This window comes from Cinclus cinclus, chromosome 13, assembly GCF_963662255.1.
Source record: "Cinclus cinclus chromosome 13, bCinCin1.1, whole genome shotgun sequence".
Classification (NCBI taxonomy): Eukaryota; Metazoa; Chordata; class Aves; order Passeriformes; family Cinclidae; genus Cinclus; species Cinclus cinclus.
In genome coordinates this window covers 1,212,008-1,234,701 of record NC_085058.1, presented here as the reverse complement: position 1 = coordinate 1,234,701, position 22,694 = coordinate 1,212,008, and the positions used below count along the sequence as shown (strand labels likewise).

Here is a 22,694-nt window from a genome sequence, read left to right as displayed (position 1 = left end):
CTATCTCAAGCTGTTTGCATTACACCATAACAATTCCATTGAATGACGGCCTAAATGTTTCCCTCTAACAATGGAGTCATGTGGAAAATATGGCAGAAATTCAAGGTCAGGGATGGACTCTGTGGACGAATTAATTCACGTGTTTTAAGTCTGTTTATAACATCTGCATATAAGCCAAAAATATTTGCATTTGGTAGCCAAGTGGAAAGAAAAGCCCTTTATGATCTGTAGGTATTTCTGCCTTTTAAAGCTTACAGCATGCTTGTGTTTTTATCCTGAGCCTTCTTCCCAAGGGGGATGGCCTGGTCAGAGAAGCTGTTAATGCCTCTGGAATGTTTGATGATTCACTTCATTTGATATTTTAGAGTGTGCTGGACCCAGATACATCTGATCCTACTGACATTCTCACAGAGCAAGCCAGAGACTTCTGCCAAAGGAGTGGCAGTAATGCCACCAGAGTGTCCGAGATTGTAGCCACAAGAGACCAAGCGATCTACAGAGCCATCCAGGAGGGAATCAACAGAGTCAACAGCACTGCTACCAACAGGGTTCATTGCATTCAGAAATGGATCGTCCTGCCAAGAGACTTTTCCATTTCTGGTGGGGAACTAGGTAAGACTTACTGATTTATCTTGAGGTACACAAAGTTAAGAGGCTGCTGATCTAAGAATATTCAGTACAGGGAAAGGAAAAATGGTTAAGCAGTGTGTGGTAGGGAATACAAAAATTGAGAGCTATTGCTGCGCACACATTGATGAATCTGTGCTCATTTGCAAGTAGAGTTCTAAAATTTCAGATTGCTTTGGGTAATTAAGCAATTCTGGTTAATTCCTTATGCATTAAAGTATTAATAACTTCCAGTAATAATACTGAAAGTGATGCCTGGAATGGCAACCTAGAACAGAGGCTAGACAGAGTTAAAGGAGAAAGGGTAAGTATTTACTGAAAGGCTTCACAAGGTGCACCTTGGGCAGGAGTCTCACACAGCTGACACCCAAACAAGTTGGTCACACCTGTGAAAATAAGGTGACCTTGGGTTTCAGGCCTAGAGGGGGAATTGTGTTATCTGAATAAAAATAGGGAAACAGTAGCTGACAGGCTATGGAGTTTGAGTTATGCACTAAAGCAGTACTGATCTGGAAAGTATAAAAGCTAAAAGTTAAGGCATTGGAAGTTTCTCTTTAAAAGAAAACAAACAAAAGCAGCAAGACAGTGAAAGCCTGATAATGGAGCCCAAAGCACATTACCAGGTCTTTGAATAAACTGGGAATTGTTTAAAAGCTTTCAAAAACATATTTTTATGAAAAAAGCAGTAGCCAGTTACCACTGTCTTATCTGCAGCTCCCTTGGAAATCCTCATGCTTATGTGGAGGCAATCTCACATATCACACTTGCTTCTCACTTTTAGCATTTATCTGTGCTTAAAGGGAGAGCATGTTCTTCCCAACAGGCTCTTCAATAAAAACCTTAGGCACCAAAGCTCAGACTGAGCAGGAATTTCTTTTCCTATTTCTGGATTTGATTCTCCCTCTTTCAAGGTCCCACAATGAAGCTGAAGCGGCTCGCTGTGCTCGAGAAATACCGAAATGAAGTAGACTCCTTCTATAAAGAATAAAAAGTGTTTCCTCCAACCATTAAGACCTGTAAGAAAAAGGAAGTATTTTCTCATCAAAAGCATTAACAAAGATTTATGGTTTGAGTTTGTAGTCTATTGAACCAAACCTCTAGAAAGCTGCTGTCAATTTAGTTGTTCTTGATACTCACCTGATCATTTGTCTTCTTTTTACAGGAGCCTCTACAGTGTGTCCATTCTCTAATACTGCTTTTACTTTGACCTAAATGACCTAAAACATCCTTCTATGTCGTATAAAGCAGATATAACTAATTCCTCTAGATTGAAACATAAAGTTTTCTATACAGTCTTCCATTTTTCTTCCTTTTCTTTTGTTCTACAGGATGTTGCCTGTAGGTCATGATACATTTTGATAGATAGCAGTACTTCTTAATGAAGCTGTCATACCACTCCAGTGATTAAAAAATACAAAACAAACAAAAAAAAACCACAAAAAAAAAAAACCACAAAAAAAAAACCAAAAAAACACAGAAGTGCTGGCATTTTTTATCCCCTCCCAGAGACCACTTTCTTGTTCACTAACATTTCAGAACCTGAAGACACTTCTGTTTCTGTAATGCCTAGAATTCAGACTTCCGTGAACACAGCAGTTAGCTTCTTGAGTCCACATTGGAATAAGCATTACTAGTTCTCATAAATACAAATAATCAGAAAAAGCAGGGCAGTAGCTCCCTAAGACTGAAAGACACCACACCAAGGAGTAACTACAGGAGCTCTCACATTAAAATGCTATTACAGAAACTTCTTTAAAATTGCTTACAGTGCTTTTCTTTGAGCAGTGCTTGTTGGTGTGTATCTGCATGTTCCAGTATTCACATTGCACTAATTCTGACTAATGTGGGCTGCATTTCTTCTTACCCATATGCAAAATAAATCATATTATGAGAAGGAAATGCTTGGCACAAGGTTGTCTAAAGGGTGTCCTATAAGTGATCTCTGGCAGACAGCTAGAGTAGCTCACACAGGCAGGCAGGCCACAGCCTGCTATTGAGACCAAAAAAATATGCAGAACAGGTTAAGGCTTCCATAAAAGTTCCATTACCAGTCTCACACATCTTACAGACATAAGATTGGTAGCAAGTACCAATAATCAGCTCAATACATAAGACAGAGCAGCAGCCAAGGATTATAAAAACAAAACAAGCAATAGGACTTTGAAAAGTTTATTCTTCCCCATTTTGAGCGCAATGGTAAATCAGAATTTCTTTAACAATATTAATCTGAAGGAAACAAGGAAGCAGCAGCTTGTAAAACACAAAGAAATGTTGCCCCATTCACAAAAAGCAGAGTGTGGGAGGAATAAAGCTCCTCCAGCATCTTGTTAGACTCTATAAAAAAGCTGGGGTGCTTACTTTAGAGAGTGACACAAGAAGTTGTAACTCCAAAAGTTGTTTTACTTCTGAAACAACCAGCCCAAAACAGTTGCAATAGTTATTACTGCTCTTAATTACTTTCTAGGAATAGAACAAGGCTTTAAGAAGCCTGCTTACGGCAGGAGGGATAATCCTGTGCCATACTAAGGAGTTTGAAAATTCCCATTTCCTTGTCAGGCACGGAAATGGAAGAAATGCCTTGATAGCTACAGATCAGAAGGACTCGAGTGATGATCTGTACCTGACAGGGAGGGGAGGGCAACCAGTTGCTTTTGCACTCATTAAGCTTAGTAAGCAAGATTAAAATAGATTCAGATCCCCTTGAATAGGGATGAAATGTATTTCTGGAACATAGTCACCAGAGCCAAAGCGCTGATCTGTCTTAATCCATTTACAACTAGTCTCTTACATTCAGGGTTTCTAGAATAAAATTACTAGTCAATACAGGAAGACACACTGAGCAGACTGTGCAGAAACTACAACACAACAGCATTCTAGCCAAACTCATGAAATATTGAGTGTAAATTTGCAAAGTTTCCCCTCACAATATATGATGGAAGTAATTTTGTATAGTTTGCCCTCATTAGAACTCTATTATAAAGTGTATTTCAGAGAGGAAAACTTGTAAGAATTATTTTGGTATACAGATTTCAAAAAAACTTTGCTTCAGCATTAATTTTTCACCCCTTGTTAATGGCTGTAGGTTTTTTTTTAAATACAGAAATAGATTAAATCTCTAGAATTTTGTATTTCTTAATTCATGCCTTGGGTGGGCAGAGCTCTATTTCATGAATCACCAGAGTACTAAAGTGGTTTTCTCATTGCTTGTAACACAAAATTGCTATTTTAAGTTATTTTATACCTGTTTCTATGTATGAAGATCATCTTGTGCTGCTCTTAGGCTTGAACACCTTTTTAATTTCAACAAGAACAATAAAGCAGGTTTTAAACATTAAGGTGCTTTTATATTTCACTAATTCTGTTACTGGCTTGTTTGCATAATTTTTCTATATGGAAAGCAAAACCCTCTAACTGAAATGGAAAATATTAGACAGTTACAGTGCCAAAAAAAGAATTCACTTACATAAAAATGTTCACCAGATAGAAAAAAAAATAAATAAGACAAAGCACTTGGAGAAGTCCACTGAAAGCAGGCACAGCATCATTTGTAGCCATTTGGACTAGATTTATTAATGGAGAGGCCTCAGCTAAAAAGTTTGCCCTCAAGAGATAAGCAAACTATGCATGTGGATATCAGGTTACATATATTGTACTCTGTGATGTGTCCTTCCAGTCACCAGCAGGAGGAGGTTTAGTCTTTGTCCCGTACTCGGCGGCAGATCTCCTCTGTGAATTCCGAGCACTTGGCATTGCCTCCTAAGTCCTTTGTCAAGACCTGAAAGAAAGAAAGAAAGAAAAAAGATATTACTGAAATGTATTAAGGGGCCAGTGCTGTCTCTGAACAGTTCTGGATGTTCTCATGATCTGATAGTAAATAAGGTGAGCAGGAATACATCAGGTTTGAGCTCTGCATCCCATAGAGACTTCATCAATAAGGATTGCACAGGGAGAGAAAAGCTGAGTATACATGAAGTACTTACAATGTTATTAGATTTGAATGTGATTTTAACATGATTTTATCCTAACTGCAGAAGAAAATGTGTGGTCAAAGCTCTACGAAGTCCTTTAATGGTGTATTTAATGGTCAAGTATTTACATCTTCAGAAAAAAGTTTGTCCTTTGGAAATAAAATTCATATATGAAGGTTCAGCACAAGGACAACTAATTGAGAGTAATTCAGAAAGATTGGGTCCTTTTTTTTAAGGAAACCCACATAGAACAAACACACATAACTCTTAATGCTGCATGTTAACAATTCTCAAAGTTTGCTTAATTTATTTAAGAGATAGGAAATGTAGAGTTAAAAACCTCTTTCATCAAGTACAACTCCTGTCTGCCATCATGAAGATGGCAACATTGCTTGTCTAACCTAGCTAGATCAAAGCACTCTAGGAGATAATTAGAAGTATTAGTTCCCCCCTCCCCCCCCCAAAGCACACACACACACACACACACACACACACACACACACACACACACACATACACACATACAATTAACTGGTTGAGGGGAAGGGAGGAATAACAAGCAAGAGAAGCAACAACAGTTACTATTTTAGGATCTTGTAATTTAAATTGTATTATGGGGATTTTCAGTTAAAAATGTTCTCTCCATTGTGAGCATATAATTGTAACATTATAAGTAACTAGTAAACAAGTAGCCATGTCAGGAAACTTGGACTATTACCTTCCTTGGAATTTCTGACCTGCAGATGAAGGATTTCATTTCCAGAGCAGGAAATGGGAACTTTACAGGAGCACCTCTTTATTCAGTTGTAAGTTTAGAATTTTTTTTATACTGGCTCCTACACATAGCAAGATAGCTGCCAACTTACAAAATGATGACAACTTTTGGTTTCAGCATTTTTATTACTTTTAACAACAAAGCAGTGTGGTCTAGCCTAAGATAAATGAACCAGCATGACTAGCTGCTAATCCTCTTTAAGTGCAGTCTTCAAGGTTTTTCCATCTATGTTTTCAGGAGATGGACATCAATGTAGAGAAGTGAACTGATAAGGCCATAAATCTGTCAAGTTTCAGAGCATAAACCCCCTCTCCCCCCTTTGAGTCATGAATCTGAGGACACTGACTTCCAAAGAGAAACATACATAATCTTTAGGAAAAAAAAGTTAATACTGGATAAATCTGTTCCTTTGTAGTCAAAAATTAGTGAAAGCAGTTAAGAATGAAAAAAGAAAATAAGTGAGCTGAAAAAACAGAAACAGAAGTATTACAGTCAGGACTGAAATGCCATAAACAAAGTGGATGATGAAGCCTGTGAAAGGTAAATGAACTCCTTCATTCAGGATCCAGATTTCAATATATATGCTTTGTACATCTCATAAAGTTCGTAAGGGAGATGCTAAAAGTTACTTAAAACTCTTGATTCTCTTCCTGAAAAACAGACATCCAGTTCCCTATTCTGGAGTTCATAAAGCTGTGGAAATGTAAGACGAGCATTGCTGAGACAAAAAGAATGCTACAGCCTATTCCCTTATTGCTGTGCTGGGCAGATTTAGTGTCACCAGTAGTAGAAAATAATATAATTCCTGTCAGAGAAGGACAGTGGCACTGCTCATGCAACAGGCCAGCTCAGCAGGCCATCCCCCACTCTGCTGTGAATGTTCCAAGTTAATTGTTTTGATCCAGTATGATTTTAATTCACTGCATCAATTTGCACACCCTCGGGTTACCTTTCCATCTTTAATGGTATCGAAGCAGGCTGACTCAATCTTGGAGGCGTGTTTGTGCATTCCCATGTGGCGAAGCATCATCACAGCGCTCAGCAGGAGGGCAGTGGGATTGGCCATGTCTTTTCCTGCAATGTCTGGTGCTGTTCCATGAACCTAGAAATGAGAGCAAACCTATCTGTTACTATGTCTTTAGGCTGATTTAAATGTCCTAGGCAGCTATGCAAGCAACCTGAGCTTGCACATAGATCTTCCTGTTAAAATAGGACTTGCTTGGCTGTGATACAGTCAGTGGAAAGGACAAGCCAAGGACCAAAACAATTCAGTTCAAAGATGTCAGAAAGGGAAAACCAGGTCACCTAATATCTTTAAATTGTGACCAACGAGTTCTATTTCATAGGGAATATTTATCATACGAAAAAGTGGGAAAAGAAAGTATCGGTCAAAGAAAGGATGCGCGAAAACTCTACATGGAGTTTTTACTTTAACCTCGAAGGGTAAAGCTTGAGCATCTTCACAGTAAAAAAAAAGAGTTCTAGGAAGAACTTTGATAGATAAATGTCATCATTGTATGGCATGGAAAAGTTTAGACTGTCAGGTTGAGACAAAGCTATTACTACTCTGCCTTGTGTAACAAGACTTACGGATTCAAAAATGGCCACACCATTGGCACCAATGTTTCCACTGGGTGTTACTCCAAGACCCCCGATGAGTCCAGCGCACAAGTCACTGAAAAAAACCCAACTACCAAATTAAATAATCCACGAGTTTTTCCATATACAGCTGCCTTTCTGCAAGGTATTAAAATATTTTTATCAATCAACTGCAAATATAACTTAATTTATACACCTGCACAGTCTGAAAATATTACGGAGAAAGAACAGATGCTGGTAAGCCACCTGTACCCCATCAGAACATTAGAAAATTCTTAGAACTACTAGCAGAAGACAATGTAATAATGGAAAATTAAAAGGAAATTCCAAATACTAGAATAAAGCTGATAAGACACATGCACAATGAGAAGTACTAGAAGCACAGAATATGTGTAGAAGTCTCAAAAACTAATTGTTACGTACAGTTCCCTGTAACTATCCGAAAATATTACTTCCTCTGAAGGGGCCCAGAACTACTTTTCATATGTGAATTCCTTCTAAAAAATGTGGAGGAATTGTGCTCAGGTAGGTGAGTTACTGGTGGTTTTGTAGTGTATTGTGTACAGCCTAAGGAACATTTTCCAAGTGACACCAGTTTTCCCCCCTCTCTTTACTCAACAGCCTGCAGGTCACAAGTCTGACATAAGCAGATCATCAGATATAAGCAATTTGCATTTGGTTTCCATCAAAATTAATATGGGAAAGGACAAAACAACTGTGCCTATTGTCATACTGTACCCTTGAGCTGAACACACTGATGAACAAAGCTCTTAAAACATTCACACATAATTATTGCCCACAACCTGGCTCCTACTAAGCTTAGTTAGTCCTTAGCTTAGGACTAACAAAGGGAAAAGTTTGGATGACTTTTCAGAACAGTATTTTAAGCTAAAATAAACCACCTATCTTAAGTTGCATAGAGCTGGGAAAAGGAATACAGTCTGCATTTGCCATTCTAAGTATTTAATGTTTAAAGAGAAGAGATTGTCTTCTGCCTATTCAGACCTCTTCAGTCTAAGGAACCTGCCTGGAATTCATCTAGAGCAGCAGGTGAGACCTCACCCAGTGGTGATAGTGCCCTCTTACAAGAAAAGACTCAAATTTATTGTAAAGTTTTAGAATGATACAATTTTTACAGAATTTCTACGAGAACTTTAAAATGGGTGATAGTGAACTCTGTGAAATGGTATTGATGATCATGAGACTCCTGATTTGACTTCTCTTTGTTAACAGTGTAAGAGTTGCTGTGATGGCCCTGTGCACACCTTCACTAATTCTTAAAGCAAGAAGCATTATTTCCAATCTGAATTTTAGCATGCACAGCCTTATCACAGAGAGAGTGGTAAGAGAAGCTTAAAAACCAGGTCTTCCTCTACTTAAGTTACCTTTAAATGTATTATTGTACAAAAAAGGGGATGGACTATAAGATGTGAATAGTCGAACATTCCAGTAAAAATTCCATTTCAGGCTCTTTTCTCAATCTCTCCTTAGGGGTGTGAGAAGAAACTATGTTACATAATACACTTATTAGTTCCAATTAAAGCACTTCTTTTTACAGATGCTTAATGGAATTTACACTCTACCTAATATGCAAAATGTGTGCTGATGGGTTTTGCCTTCAAGACACAAAGAATCTCTAGTATTAATGTTATTCAAATATAAAATTTACTTTGAAGGTAACCAAGAGCTGGCAGGATATGAAGAGGCCACACCTTTAGTTCTTCAGTGCCTGTGCAGACTGGTTGAACTGTATGATGAGCTCCCTGTGTACATCATGGTCCCACAGTCATCCTACACAATCTGTTTTAGTGCTGAGGATGAAAAGTTTTTCTCTAGTATCTAACCAGGCATTTATTCTCTATTACAAGGTAAGCAATTATATCCTTCACACATTTGGAGAAATTTCTCTGTCTCATCTGAACAATATTCACAGCCTCCATAAGCAAAAAGAGATTTTTTTAAAATAAAAAGTACATTCTCATCATATACCCTTCCCATCAGCATATGAATAACTGAAGCAGTGAATGTCTGTTAAGAAGTCTGAGTGCATAACACGATCCCCCATCTGGCTTGCATGTGACTTCAGTGACTGTGGGGAAAGTATCAGTATTTTACATGTTGGGAGTTTAAATGAAAATCTCCATACCTGAGGATGTCACCATACAAGTTTGGCATAACAAGCACATCAAATTGAGATGGATCTTGAACCATCTAGAAGGAAGTATATTTTTATTAGGGCTAACAATTTAGACTGAAAAAGATAACCACAACTAAAACATAAATACTCACATTCAGACATACAGTATCCAGATACATTTCATTGAATTTAATATCTTTACAGTTTTCTGCTGCCTCCCTGCATTTTCTCAAGAAAAGCCCATCAGACATTCTCCTGCAATTAGATAAGCCAGAGAATATTGCAGTTATTGTAAGGAAGCGGTACTGCAGATAAGGAAAACTGCATTCAACAGGGGTTTAATTAGAATTCAGAAACTTAATTTGTGACTATTTATCCCTCCTAAAATATTTCTGTATCAATAGTTTAATCAGCATACGTTAATTCTCAGAATGACTTCTATTCATTTATGAAAAACTCAGTGAATTTGTGAAGGTGATGTCACATAATATCACACGAGTTACGACTCCGTTCTGATTAAAGTGGTGTGGAAATCGCAAAAGACACCAGCCACTTTCAGCCTCAGTTTTTAAATTCATTTTCCTTGTTTAAATGTTTCTAAATAGGAGCTTTGGAAGGATTACTACAAACTTGCTAATAAGAACATTGGTGCACAATTATCTCAACCCTGTCAATACTGGGTGAGTACTGCCTATTTTACTTAGGAGACATCAACAGAAGTTTCACATTTGAATAAGACTTAAGCAGTTATTTATAATTGAATTTTTGGGGATTTTTTTGTTTTCATTTTCTCAAAAGAAGTGTCAACATACATAATATTTGCCTTGTGCACTGCAGTCACATGGCTTCTCTGATTGTTTCTGGCATATTCAAAAGCAAACTCTGCAATGCGCTTGCTGGCTTCCTCTGTGATCAGCTTGATGCTTTGCACAACCCCATCAACAATCTGAAAGATATGAAGTGCATCAGCAGGGCAAGTTCATTCTTCCCACTGGGAACCAAGCAGCAGAATTGTAAGTGAGGCAGAAAGCATTTCACAGTAGAACATTTAATGGTGCCAAGGATCCCCTGAACCCCAGTGAGACACAAGGTGAGCAGTGCTGGGCAGAGGGGCAGCTCTGGCACATTTCAGAGGTGCCAAAGTAAAGGATCCCCTGAACCCCAGTGAGACACAAGGTGAGCAGTGCTGGGCAGAGGGGCAGCTCTGGCACCCACCACGTGCTCGATGCCGCTGTACTCGCCCTCGGTGTTCTCACGGATGGTGACGATGTTCACATCTGTGTAGGGTGTCTTGTAGCCCTCGATGGACACGCATGGACGCACGTTGGCATACAGGTCAAAGGTTTTACGCAGCAGCAGATTCATGGATGGGTGCCCTGCAGCAATTGGGGTCTTTAGAGGCCCTGGAGAAAACCAGATACACAAGAATGAAGGAGGAAAGAAACCCCTCCATGGATCTGAGAGCTCAAACTCTAGGTCGAGTGGGACTCCTACAGAGGATCTCCAAATTCCTGTTTAACCCTTATGCTGGAATGCCATGGGAATTCTCTGTTCTATCAATTAATGCACAGGCACATTAATCAGCTGGGTAAAGGCCAAATGGCAAGCCTTACATGGAAAAGACTTTACAAAATGTATTCATTAAAACATTTAAAGATACTGCTCATTAGTAATGTGGTTATTGCATACTATTGTGTATCTTAGAAATGCCTTCTGCAGAGAGTTCAAAGGTTGGTATCAACAACTATCAAATGTATGGCTTGGAAATGAAGGACTGTTCCAAGATTACAGGCAACTACCTGACAGGCTGTCCCCTATAATTACCTATTTTATTGTGCTACAGAGGAAGAACTTTGGCTTTACATCAAACTCATGTATTTAATATCTGTGATTAACCCCTAAAATACCTTTTAATCCCATTTTGTTTTTATCCATGGATTCTTTGGCTTCTGGGGGTATCATCCACTTCCCTCCTGGTCCTTGGATAGCTGTAACATTCCTCTCTTCCCACTGAATAGGTGCCTAAACACACACACACTATTAACTTTAATGTCATGACTTTGCTCCAAGTTTTAATTTTCACAAGAAGGTGTATAAGGAATTTTGTCCAGGCCTTTCCGAACAGTGTTTTCTCCAGTGAGTGAGGATAAGCATGAGATATTTGTACTAAATGCAATTAACTAAGTGGAAATGAAATAGTGTGAGCAGCAAATCATCATAAATGTGAATACCACAATGCTGCCCTAGATGTCATGTATGTAAGTGCTATTTCTTTAAAGGTTTTACAGCTGTTGGGTCCCTTGTATACAAGAGACAACATTTTAAAGCTGAATTAATTGAGAACTCATCTCCACTGACTGGAAGACTGTGTATGACATAGATGTGTATCTGTTATCTTTGCACACTGAAAATCTGCACGTGCTCCACAATGCTTTCTGAATTTGCATTCACCACAGGACTGTAAGTGGAGACAGCCTGCCACCCATTCATTTAATCAGGATGATTTCACAAAGGAAAAGATATAACAGAATTAAAGAAACTTCACGTCTTCAAATCCATGTTGGATATTTGTAATAAAAAAGGAATATGCCGGGTTGCTGTTACTAATGTGGAACAATTTAACAGGCATCTTGCCTGAAGAACTGCATTTCCTTTCAAGGAAACTTGACAAGTTCTGATGAAATTCTCAGAAAGGTAAGAGAACAGTTCTTGGATATGGTCAGTTTTCAGATCACTGAAGTTAATGTGTTTGGCAACACAGCAGTTGGATTGCTGAAATGAGCCAGTCCTTTCACACACGCTTTTGACCTGCACTTGAAGTCATAATAAATGAAAGAACATCCTCTGTCAGTTGCTCAGGATTACTACATCAACAAGATGATTTCACATGACATTGAGTTCATATTTCCAAAAATTAAACACAGCATTTGCTCTCAATCTGTCAGATAACAGTTTCAAGCCGTGCCTTGGTATCACATTCCTGTCTTTTATTAGCTGAAGCTTCAAACTCTTTATATGGAAAGAAGTTTTAATAGCTTAAATACAACTTAACCTCTTAAAAGTGATTTTAAGCTTTTTTTAAATATGTGTAATTAATATTTGTTGTTGCAGTTAAATTTTTGATGCTTATAGCAAGACAAATGTGACTTACTTTGGCAGCATCAAAGATCTTCATGACAGCAGCAGAAATCTCAGGTCCTATGCCATCTCCTGGGATTAAAGTTACTGTTTGTACCTAGGTAAAAAAATATCAGTAGTAGTACAACAAATCAGTGTTTGTTTTCTACATAGAAAACATCTTTGTGTGTTGTAGGAACCAAGTACCTATTAGAAAACAAAAGAAGTTTTCTTCATTCACTATGAAGAACAGCAGTCCTGTACAGAAGTGAGAAGGACGGGCTTGCTTTCCAAGGGAGTGTGTAAATGTTTTGAGAGAATTGTTTAAAAATGTATCTACTACCTATTCCTATTTCAAAACAGGCTGAATATGAACGGCAGATTCCTGCTCAGTACTCCTTGAAATTAATGAACATAGCATCTTTCCTCTGGAACTGTGGAGAGCAAGTTATATTACCTAGTTATGGCTCTGGTCCACATATGTCTTCAATATTATCAACATGCTGCATAATACTGACACATGCTAGAAATGATTATGTGTATGAAAAGCTACCTTAAAAAAAGGTCATGCCAAGCTGAACTTCTCAAGTGACCTCCTAAAAGTCTCAGACCCATTTTTAACAATACCAACTTACTTTCACCTTATAATGTCCTCAGTCTTGTTTATCATCATCAAACAAGTAAAAAAATGATAAATTATGGTCACTGTTCTAACGGTACGTATTCCAGCTCATTTTGTTTTATTTAAAGAGAGCCAACAGCTCTTATAGGCACATTATTACCTACAAAAAAGGCAGCACACGTACATTATTTGAAAAACCCCCCAATAGAATCAACTCCCAAGGCAGATTTTCAATATATAGTGACTTATTTTTTAACTTTTGAGCCAAAGAAATTCACTGTGCACAACAAACAAAAAGAACCCTGCTGCTGAGCAAGCTGCCACTGATTAAATGCCTGGAGAGTAGTGTTGTGCTGTCTGACAGCACTGCAGGGCTCCAATTGAGCCTGAAACTGTTGGGTTTCAATAGAACTAGGGCTGTGTCACCTTCTGATTTTTATACTGTATAAGTGACCCTTCAGTTCCTTTTCTAACTGTTGTACCTGCTGTTCTACAAAACTTCTCATGAAAAGCCACTGTTCCTCTTTAGCATGAAGTCCTGCTTAAGGGTGCTGAGACCCGCTCCTGCCTTCACTGAAAAGGAGGCCCACGGGTACTTCAAACACATACACATAATGAAGGTAAAACATCTACAGGGAAGTACACAATATCTAAGGTGGTTTAAAGAGGACCTCGAAAAGGCAGAAATTTAGATGCAAGGAATTCTTAAAGCAGCAGTAAAGTAAATCTAGTGCTTAGAGGGAAGTTTGCAAAAGAAAGAAAATGAGAAGCTTCTCAACAATCTTTCTACTTTGCCCAATATTTATCTGCCCATTCCCAGATGAATTCCAGAAGACTGGCTTATGTCCGTATTTTGTGAAAACTTTCCACTTCCATTTTTTTGCTAGTCTTTTGTAGTCTCACACTGATATGCAATTGCCAATGACTGTGATTAATTGATTTAAATCCAGGATGGCATTAAGAACATGCGTGTTCACTTGTCTGGCCCTTATTTTTTGGGAACGTAAGAATAACAAGTGATCTTATAAATTTCCAAACCCACTCATTGAGAAACTTCTTAAAATAAAAAAAATGGGACTATTATACTCACAGCATTACCAAAACTTCTGGTCACCTTTTTTTGGCTTTTGAAAGCACCTAGCAACCGAGAAACCTGCAAAAATCCAAAACAAAAAGATGCTCTTTTACTGCACAAACGGGATTTTACAAGGTTAACAACATTGCAGCAAATCTCCTTTTTAAAGTCATAGTGCTTTAAATCTCCTATCTCAAGCTAGTATAAAAATCCAAATGAAACCAGAGTACCCAGTGCATTGCCAAGCTGCAGGCTAACCCTCCAAGAAGCCAAGCCTCATGGGTATTCTTAGCACAAGGTGAGCCCAGGACACCCTCCCGTCCTGTCTGGGGGCCTCTGCCCCACCTGCAGTCCTCACACACACACACATCCTGCTGGAAGCAACGCTGCAGGAATTCTAACTAAATACATCACATGCTAAGGATGAAAACTTGTGGAAAGCAAAGTGAAAAATCAACCACTTCATTGGCAGCAGTAGGGTAGACAGTATCTTTAGACACTTTAGATGATGTTTCCAAAACTACTTTACATTAGTGTCACTTCTTCCATTCAAACTGAGGTGAACTTTATACCTGTAGGTGTTGTACTGTTGCCTTCTACATGCCTGACAGTTTTTTAAAAGTGGAACTGAAATGCACATTAAAGACAAAATTCACCACAGCAACAAGTCTTACACATCACAGTCAAAGAAATACATTTTCGGAGTATTCTGAGCTGGCATTAAGCTTCAAAACTGGGATGGTATCTAAGCTTGGATTTTTGCCCAGCTGAGCACTATGGACAAAATCCCTAATATGTAGAAAAATCACAGCCTCCCAGTCTCAACCTCCTCTCTAGGACTACTGATGCCTCTGGGACTTAAGAGCCAGATGACTTCTAACTGCAGAGACTTACACTGCTTCAATTCTGGCATACTAACATATGCAGGCAGTCTGCAGCTATCAGGCTAGAAATGACTTTGACAGTTCGTATTCTTTTCTTATCCCACTTGTATTTGTTATTTCTTTACTGACAGAATGGTGTATGGCAAAAGGAACAACCTATGTCGACACCAACAGCAACAACCAGAAACAATATAATTCTCATGCATATTGTAATGAATGCTGGGGGAGAAGTAATCTAAGCTACATCTATTTTTACTTGTAGCCCCACATGAGATGTACAAGGTCACTGCAACAGGCAGGCACTGTTTACCAGAGCAGGCCACATGGCTGAGGATGAAGGCAGAGCAATCAAATGAAAACATGAAGTTGACCGTGTGGTGTATTCTCATGGTACAGTTCCTGCCTATAGAATCATGATTCACGTTCCAGAGTAGGCCTGGAAAGGGCACAGTCTGTGTTGTCAGAAATTACGGGCCTAGTACATTATACTTAAGTTCAACATTGGTAACATCAACAAAGAATCTGCCCAAGGAAAACTGATCCATTCTGACCTTAAAGTCACCTGTCCTGATTACCTCTTGACAGCTCTTCCTCATTTTAGCAGATAGGTTAAATGGGGCGGCCTCAATGACTTTGTCTCTAGGAGGTTGTTATTTAAAGGTACAAAAGAAATTTCATTTACTCAAGGCACAACCCAGCATCTCCGTGACAGCCCCGGGATAAGGCCCGCGTTTCGGAATGGTTCGGAGCTGTAAATCCCAGAGGACAGGTGTAGGGGCAGAAGGCCGCCACAGCCCAGTAGCAGTTCTCCCCAAGGCGGCTCTGCAGTGCCCGGCACCGCGGGCTCTTAGCGGGCATGGCGTTCCCAGGCTGTGCCGTGTGCCACCCGCGCACCGGCAGCTGTCCGCGCCTGCGGTGGTCCCACCGCTGCCATGACCTCTACGGCGCGACCTCTCGGCAGGCCGCTCCCAGGGATGGCGCGACTTCCCCCCGGCGCGGCCCGGCCCGGCCCCCACGGCCCCTTCCCACCGCCGTCCCGGGTAGGGGCAGGGACAAAACCCCCGAGCGCCGCGGGGCCGCCGCTCGGTCCGAGCCCCGCGGCCCTTGGAGGGCGGCCAGGGCCCAGCGGCACCGCGACCTTGCGGCCGAGCGGCCGCGCCTCAGGCGCCAGCACGCTCCGGGGCGCGTCCCGGGCGCCGCGGGGCAGGGCCCGGCCCGTTCCGCTGCCTACCGTGGGCATCCACGCGACCGCGGCCATGACGCGCCCGGGCACCGCGGCTGCCGAGGCCCGAGAGCTCCGCGCCCGCCGCTAAACCGGAACCGGCGCGCGGGGAGAGGCGGCCCCGCCCCGCCCCGCCCCGCCCGCGAGGCCCCGCCCCGGGACTGGCGCTGCGACAGCGCCCGCGGCGCTTCGGTTCCCGTCCGCTGCTCCCTGGGGAGCGCCTTCCCCGGCCCTCGGCCCGGCTTTCTTCTGCTAACTACGTACGTAGTTAACAAATATATTCATGTTGTTTTCTTGTGTGTGAGACTGTATCTGCATCTACATTGTTAGGTTGCACTTGGATTGTAAATTGGGGGAGGAGAGATAGCGTGGAGATATTTTCTGTTTTCAGCGCCCATTTGTTTGTGTCTTGTGGGTGTTACCATAATAATGCTACAGTAATAAGGCATTAACAGTGGCTGGTTTGGATGTGTTCTGAGAAGGGCTGCACGAGACAATAATAAACCCATGAGCAGTTATTTTACCTAAGAAAATGATGCCTGTGTGCAGACAGCAATACTGTCTTTCCCCTAGTGATCCCCTATTGAGACTCCCTTAGGGGAAATCCATTACATTACATTTAGCCTGCTAAGACAACCATGACTTTTTATTATTAGCATTATTATTTTGTCCCTGACACATTGTCTTATAGAAAACATTTTTAAACAAAAACAAAAAAAGTAATTTATATTTATTGCGGATAAATTAGGCTTAACAAAATGCACTCAGAAACCTCCCTTTTCCAACATAGTGTATTTTTTAAGCTAGATAGGTAAGATCATAAAACCAACACATTTTCACACAAGGTTTTCCTTTCTGTTTATTTTCTTTAGCATTAAAACTCCCTAGAAAGTTCCTGCTCCTCATAGTGAAGCCAGCAGCTCTCCCTGGTTCGGCATGTTTCTCAAGCTGTTTACTCATCCCTCAGGCAGGGCTCAGGACTATGAAGCCTTCTCTCACATGACATCACTTCCAGACAAATTTAGTGAGGTCTGAGCATCCTCCTATCTATCACATGTTGGAAAAAAACTTTTTTAAGTGTTGCGGTAGCAAAAATTGACATTTTTCACATATTTGGGGTTTTCATAACTGTGTATTTACAGTTCATTTTTTTTATTTATAGTTTGTGCAATTGTAATGTTTTGTAGCTCTGTAGCATCTTTAAGGAATTTTTTTTTAAGCTCCACAGCAGCTGTATTAGGTGAATGTTATTATTTCTTCTTTATCTGTATGTAAACAGAATTTTGAATAGCTTTCCAGTAAATGAACCAAGTCCCAAAAATTCAGGGGGGATTTTTACAGCATCAGTGTAGGATAGAACTTCTTCCATTGCACATAGTGATCACAATTACTCCTGCAGTAGCCCTGGGCCCTAAGGACTTGTGCAAGGTACCAACAGAATAAATGTACAGGCAGCCTCTCTGAATCAGAGCTGCTCTTTTTGCTAACAGAGTAACTCTTCACGAACAGTTAATTCTGCAATGAAACATCTGTGTGAGAGGGAAGCTATTGGAATACTTGGTGTCACGGGCATGACATTTCTTAGGTTCTTCTTTCCCCTACTAAAAGCTGTAGCAAACCAAATGTGGAAGCATCAGATGTGCAATGTGATTGTTAAAGCTCCGTGTGGATCCTCTTGTGGCAAAGTGGTCTGTTCAGAGTGGCTTGATCCTCCTTTGATGAGGGCTAAGAGTCTATACTTAAACCACCTTTGCATTCTCACTGCAGAATTTACAGAGGTAATTTAGGGTGCTCTGCCCTGTTGAACTTACATCTGCCCTAATAAATCAGAGCAGTCACCTGGTGACAGCCAGAGCTTGCAGTGCTTCAGAGCAGAGGAACTTGCAGCAAGGCTGTGTGGAGCTGCCAGCCTGGTGTGTCCCAGTGCCCGAGCCATGGCTGTGGGAGCAGAGCCCTGCAGCTGTGCTCAGGTGAGGCCATTGCAGCTGGACAGCCATCCTGCTGTCAAATCCTGCACGGGGTGAGTGAGTCACAGTGCATTTCCTGCTCTGGGATCTAAACTTCTAGAGCAGATGAACAGGGGCTATTGAACCATTATCTGGAATAACAGGCAGTGAAATGGCAAGGCTATTCAATATATACTGTCCTCCTTACTAAACTTAGTCTGCAATGATTGCAAGAAATTTTTAATCTATTTCTAATAGCTTACAACGACTTGATTTGGAAAACAGTTTTTAAAAACTGAAAATGCAGGGAAGTGTGGTGGCACTAGTAGTATTTAAGGTCAGTTCTTGCTGTGCACATTGAAAAGTATTGATTTGTTGCAGCAACATACTGGCAGTAAGTTTGCTTAACACCCAACTGGCAAATAAAATAATCTTTGATAAATATGAACAGATAGAAGAAGTCCAGAAGGGTAAACTGGAAGATCGGCTGAACTTTGACATATACAAATAGGAGTGAAAAAGATTTTGTGCATTATCCTGTCATTAAATTATACCAAATTAGCACAGCAAGATAATTGTGCATTGAAATGTAGTTACCACTGTGATATGCTTGAGAACAGTGAGCTGGGTACGGTGTAAGCCTCAGGAGTTACACCTGAACCCTCTGGCCTTCACTGCAACCAAAGTCAGCCTTACCCGGTTAATGCTTTCCAGTAAGCTCTGCTGCTGTTTCACTGCTGTTATTTTGATTCAAAAGATAGAGACTTTCTGATGGGTGTGTCATCTAGGGTACAGGGCAAGCAGCCAGGGGTCCAAAAGCAGGTGGAAAACGTAGGGATGGGATATCAGCTTTTCACTGTAAGAGTGCTGTTAAGCATAGAGTCACTAGATTAAAAGATACAGCCTAATCCACCCCTGCTGTCAATTAACTTCTGTATAATGACATTAGAGGTAATTTGGCCATTTATATTTAATCTGATTTGCATAGATGGGCAGCTTGAAGTAGGTGGCTGTGAATGGAATGCCATTTCATGCAAATTGCTTGCCTAAGTATTGGCCTGGTCTGGTTGAGAGCAGCTGTTGTCTCTTGAATTTTAGTAGCAACAGATCAGAGATATTAGCCATCCGCCAATGATGGAGCTCACTCAGAGTTGAGGATAGGTAAGAACTTTCAGAACAGTGCAAGTTAGTCTCAAGGGGCCCTTAGAGATTGTTGTTTTTTGATTTAAAAAAATGAAATACTGTATTTTGCAGATTTAAAAAAAATGTTTTTAATGTTCTGACTTACCTGTGGAGAACTTTTTTAGAACATAATAGGAATCCAATGCCAATGCACACCAGGGCAAAGCAAAAAAACAAACAAAAAAAACCCACTAGTGGCTGAAAAAACAGAGATTAGTTTGGCCACCTAACAGTCAGTACCACTGTATGATATTTGAACAGATGCTTGCTGTGCTCTTGGTCTGATGATAAATAATTCAGTTTGTATTTTCCTTACTATTGTAGCTTCTTCCCTCTTATTCTGAAACCATGCTGCAATATGCTCTATTCTTTGATGTTACAATTCTGATGTTTGCTTATTGCTAGTAAGCCTTGTTGCCTACATTCTCATGCCAAGGCATATGTTTTGTGTATGGGATATACTTTGTAATTTTTGTAGCTCAGGGCAGTGCTGGTTTGTAGCTAATCAAACCTGCATTTCTAAATGTTGTAATTTGAATAAGCCATCTCTTACAACAGTCTGTGGTTCAGCAGTTTGTGGAATGTTTTTACTACATATCCAACACCCTTCATAGGATATTTTTACCATGTATACAATATATTTGCTTTCACTATTACTTTCAAAATGCTTGTTCTTTGTTGTTAGATGCCAAGGTAAAGTGAACTGCTATTATCCAATCCTGCTATCGGGCCAGGATCATTAGAAGCTATAGGGAAAAGCACAAGATAATTCTCCAAGTATTTTTATTAAAATTGCTATTTTGATGACGAAATAATGACCATTGGCAAACTGCAAATGAAGAAATTGGGAATTTTACACTCCTCTGTTCCCATGTGCTTGAATGGAAAGTGAGGTTATAAAGGGTCCTTCTTTCCCGTTGCCACACATTCTCATTCAGTCTACTTCACGCTGCTGTTGTAAGAGCTGATCCTTCTGTAGATGTTAAATAATATGATTCTGTCTGTCTGCTTCTCTTGGATGCGCTTTTATTTTATTTTATTTTCCCGTCAGTAGGGCTGTGGTGCGCTAAAGCGCCCTGTGAGCCCTCTACTGGCGCTTTCTGCTTTTGCTTTGGGCTGCGGGAGCGGCTTTTCCCTCCCCGGAAAGCTGCGCTTGCTTGAGCCTAAGGAGGCAAGTTAGCGTCTGTCAAACTGCTTTCATCTTGTTGACTTTGGAAAATTGAGTTCATGTGCGAAGGAGTGCGTTCAGTGCTGCACCCGGCAGTTTGGTACGTTTGGTGGTGAACTCGCATCCTCGTTGGGCACGGGTGCGGACACGAGCATTTCCTGCGGAGCTCCTGGTGCCGGAGCGGAGCGGGGCCGGGCAGCTGCACCAGCCGGGCAGCCCGGGGCAGGGCAGGGCAGCTCCCAGAGCCCTGGGCTCTGTGCTTGGTGCCCGTGCTGTCCCCGCTCGCTCCCAGCCTGCCCGGGGTGTCTGGAGCACGGCTGGGCTCTGTGCTTGGTGCCCGGGGTGTCTGGAGCCCGGCTGGGCTCTGTGCTTGGTGCCCGGGGTGTCTGGAGCACGGCTGGGCTCTGTGCTTGGTGCCCGGGGTGTCTGGAGCACGGCTGGGCTCTGTGCTTGGTGCCCGGGGTGTCTGGAGCACGGCTGGGCTCTGTGCTTGGTGCCCGGGGTGTCTGGAGCACGGCTGGGCTCTGTGCTTGGTGCCCGGGGTGTCTGGAGCACGGCTGGGCTCTGTGCTTGGTGCCCGGGGTGTCTGGAGCACGGCTGGGCTCTGTGCTTGGTGCCCGTGCTCTGCTCGCTCCCAGCCTGCCCGGGGTGTCTGGAGCACGGCTGGGCTCTGTGCTTGGTGCCCGTGCTCTGCTCGCTCCCAGCCTGCCCGGGGTGTCTGGAGCACAGCTGCGGTGTCCAGCGCCGCCGCCTGACGCAGAGCTGCTCCAAAAGCTGCAGGGGCCGTGAGGGGCGCCCTGAGTGAGACCCCAAAGCAAAAGAGAGCTGCGGTCTGCAGGGAGCGCCTGCTCGCGGTTTGGGTTATAAAAGCTCCGCATGCGTCTTAAAAAAGCTTCTGAAAAGGTGCAGATTGGTATCCCTGCTTTTGCACGACACCTGCGATTTTAACAGTTTCCTTCCTGGCACACTCCGGTCAAGCCTTTGCAAAGATTTCCCGGACTGTGTCTTTCCTCACTGGGCAGGTGCGGTCCAAGCCAGTTCAATGCGGGCTCTGGGATTTTTTCGGCACATTGACGGGGTATACGTGCTCTAAATGCCTACAATACAGAGGAATCCAGCTACTTCTGATGGGATGCATTTGCAGAGAGGTAGAATTCCTCATTTAAGATGGGTAATAAGCAAACGATATTTACTGATGAACAGCTAGATGCTTACCAGGTAAGATATCTTGGTTTGCATTAGGGGATGGGAGGGAGTAATCTACATCTGTTTATAAATTGGGTGTTTGGTTTGGGGAGTGCGTTTTCTTCCACTATAATTGAAAACTTTATTTATAACCTGCATGTGTATATTCTACTGTTCCTTCCAGCAGCTGTAATAGTATTCTAAGGCTGGGTCATTGAATATACTCATTTAATTCCCTCTCTTTATAGAGGGAGAAGAGTCATATCTTCAGTGTCACTATAAAGATTGTGACTAGCTTCACAAAAGTGTAGCACCTTCTCTCCCTGATATCTACAGAAAGGGAAAAAACAGATCTTGTCTGAATTCACTTCTCCTAAGGATAAGTCATAGAAATATCCTTGATGTAATCCCTGAATAGGTATTGTTATGCTTGCATCCACTCCTGGAAAGCAGTTTCTTAACTAATTGTAAGTAAGCATGCATTTTATATCAGGGATAACTTGGTATTTATTTATTTAACATTGCATCAACTACTTTTAAATAGGGTAAAAAAAATCCCAGTTTTTAGTCATGTTTCAGCACTCTGCAAATCTCACTGTAATGGATTGCAGGAAGCTGTCTGTACTTGTCTTGAACAAGTTTCTGAAAATACAGTGAGGCAAAGCATTGAGTAGAAGTGTGCTAAACAGGGAGGCAGCTGACTGCTTATTGAGAGAGGCAGCCAGGGCTGGCTGCATAGCTCTGTTCTCCTACATGAAGTGATAAATATTAAATTAGCAGCACAGAAAATCAAGATTTAGTTTATCTTGTGATAACCAAGGGACAAATACAGATACCCGTAAGGGTCTGGGTAACTTAATAGCATTTTACCTTTGTGATCTTTGATTAAACCCATTGAAGTAGAAACTGGTATTTTGCTTACTAATTTTGTTTCAAGTCACTGCTAACATGGACTTGTCACAGGTGTAAATACTAAGCCACAGAGTGAGACCCAGTATATATGCTAAAATGCTTTCAACCGTTATCACACGCTGAAAGTAAGGCATAAATGAAATGCTTTTGTAAATACCTAGTGTTTTTTTGGTCATTGTGGGAAATGTGACAATGGACCTTCTTAATTTCCATTTTGTCACGCTTCTCATCACCCGTCTGTAATGTATTAATCTAAGTTAATGATCTTAGACTTA

The 22,694-nt window shown here is 41.2% G+C and overlaps 4 protein-coding genes across 7 annotated transcripts in view; 2 read left to right on the top strand and 2 right to left on the bottom strand.

Moving 5' to 3' along the window:
• The window catches only part of ACSBG1 (acyl-CoA synthetase bubblegum family member 1), a 36,521-nt gene extending 34,599 nt beyond the window's left edge, over nt 1-1,922 (top strand). For 2 of the 3 annotated variants that reach the window (XM_062501089.1, XM_062501087.1), the window contains exons 13-14: nt 366-612; nt 1,539-1,922. In XM_062501089.1, coding sequence (XP_062357073.1) covers nt 366-612; nt 1,539-1,615 — 324 coding nt within the window. In that variant the 3' untranslated portion in view covers nt 1,616-1,922. The remainder of the gene's footprint in view (nt 1-365; nt 613-1,538) is intronic. The other variant, XM_062501088.1, reaches the window with a different exon arrangement.
• The window catches only part of DNAJA4 (DnaJ heat shock protein family (Hsp40) member A4), a 70,487-nt gene that overhangs the window by 43,014 nt on the left and 4,779 nt on the right, over nt 1-22,694 (bottom strand). The window lies entirely within an intron of this gene.
• IDH3A (isocitrate dehydrogenase (NAD(+)) 3 catalytic subunit alpha) lies at nt 4,172-16,091 on the bottom strand. Its single transcript, XM_062501090.1, has 11 exons — nt 16,036-16,091; nt 13,936-13,998; nt 12,258-12,341; nt 11,014-11,128; nt 10,322-10,509; nt 9,919-10,052; nt 9,259-9,361; nt 9,116-9,180; nt 6,961-7,045; nt 6,320-6,472; nt 4,172-4,402 (listed from the first exon to the last, which is right to left on the bottom strand). Exons 1-11 carry the CDS (start codon nt 16,060-16,062, stop codon nt 4,319-4,321), a joined length of 1,101 nt encoding a protein of 366 aa, XP_062357074.1. The 5' UTR covers nt 16,063-16,091; the 3' UTR covers nt 4,172-4,318.
• CIB2 (calcium and integrin binding family member 2) overlaps nt 16,196-22,694 on the top strand; it is a 37,275-nt gene continuing 30,776 nt past the window's right edge. The window contains exon 1 of one of the 2 annotated variants that reach the window (XM_062501094.1): nt 16,196-16,286. Coding sequence is in view for 1 of the 2 variants with exons in the window: in XM_062501093.1 (XP_062357077.1) it covers nt 21,490-21,540 (51 nt within the window). In the remaining variant the exon portion in view is untranslated. Of the gene's footprint in view, nt 16,287-21,489; nt 21,541-22,694 lie in introns of those variants that run through there. The other variant, XM_062501093.1, reaches the window with a different exon arrangement.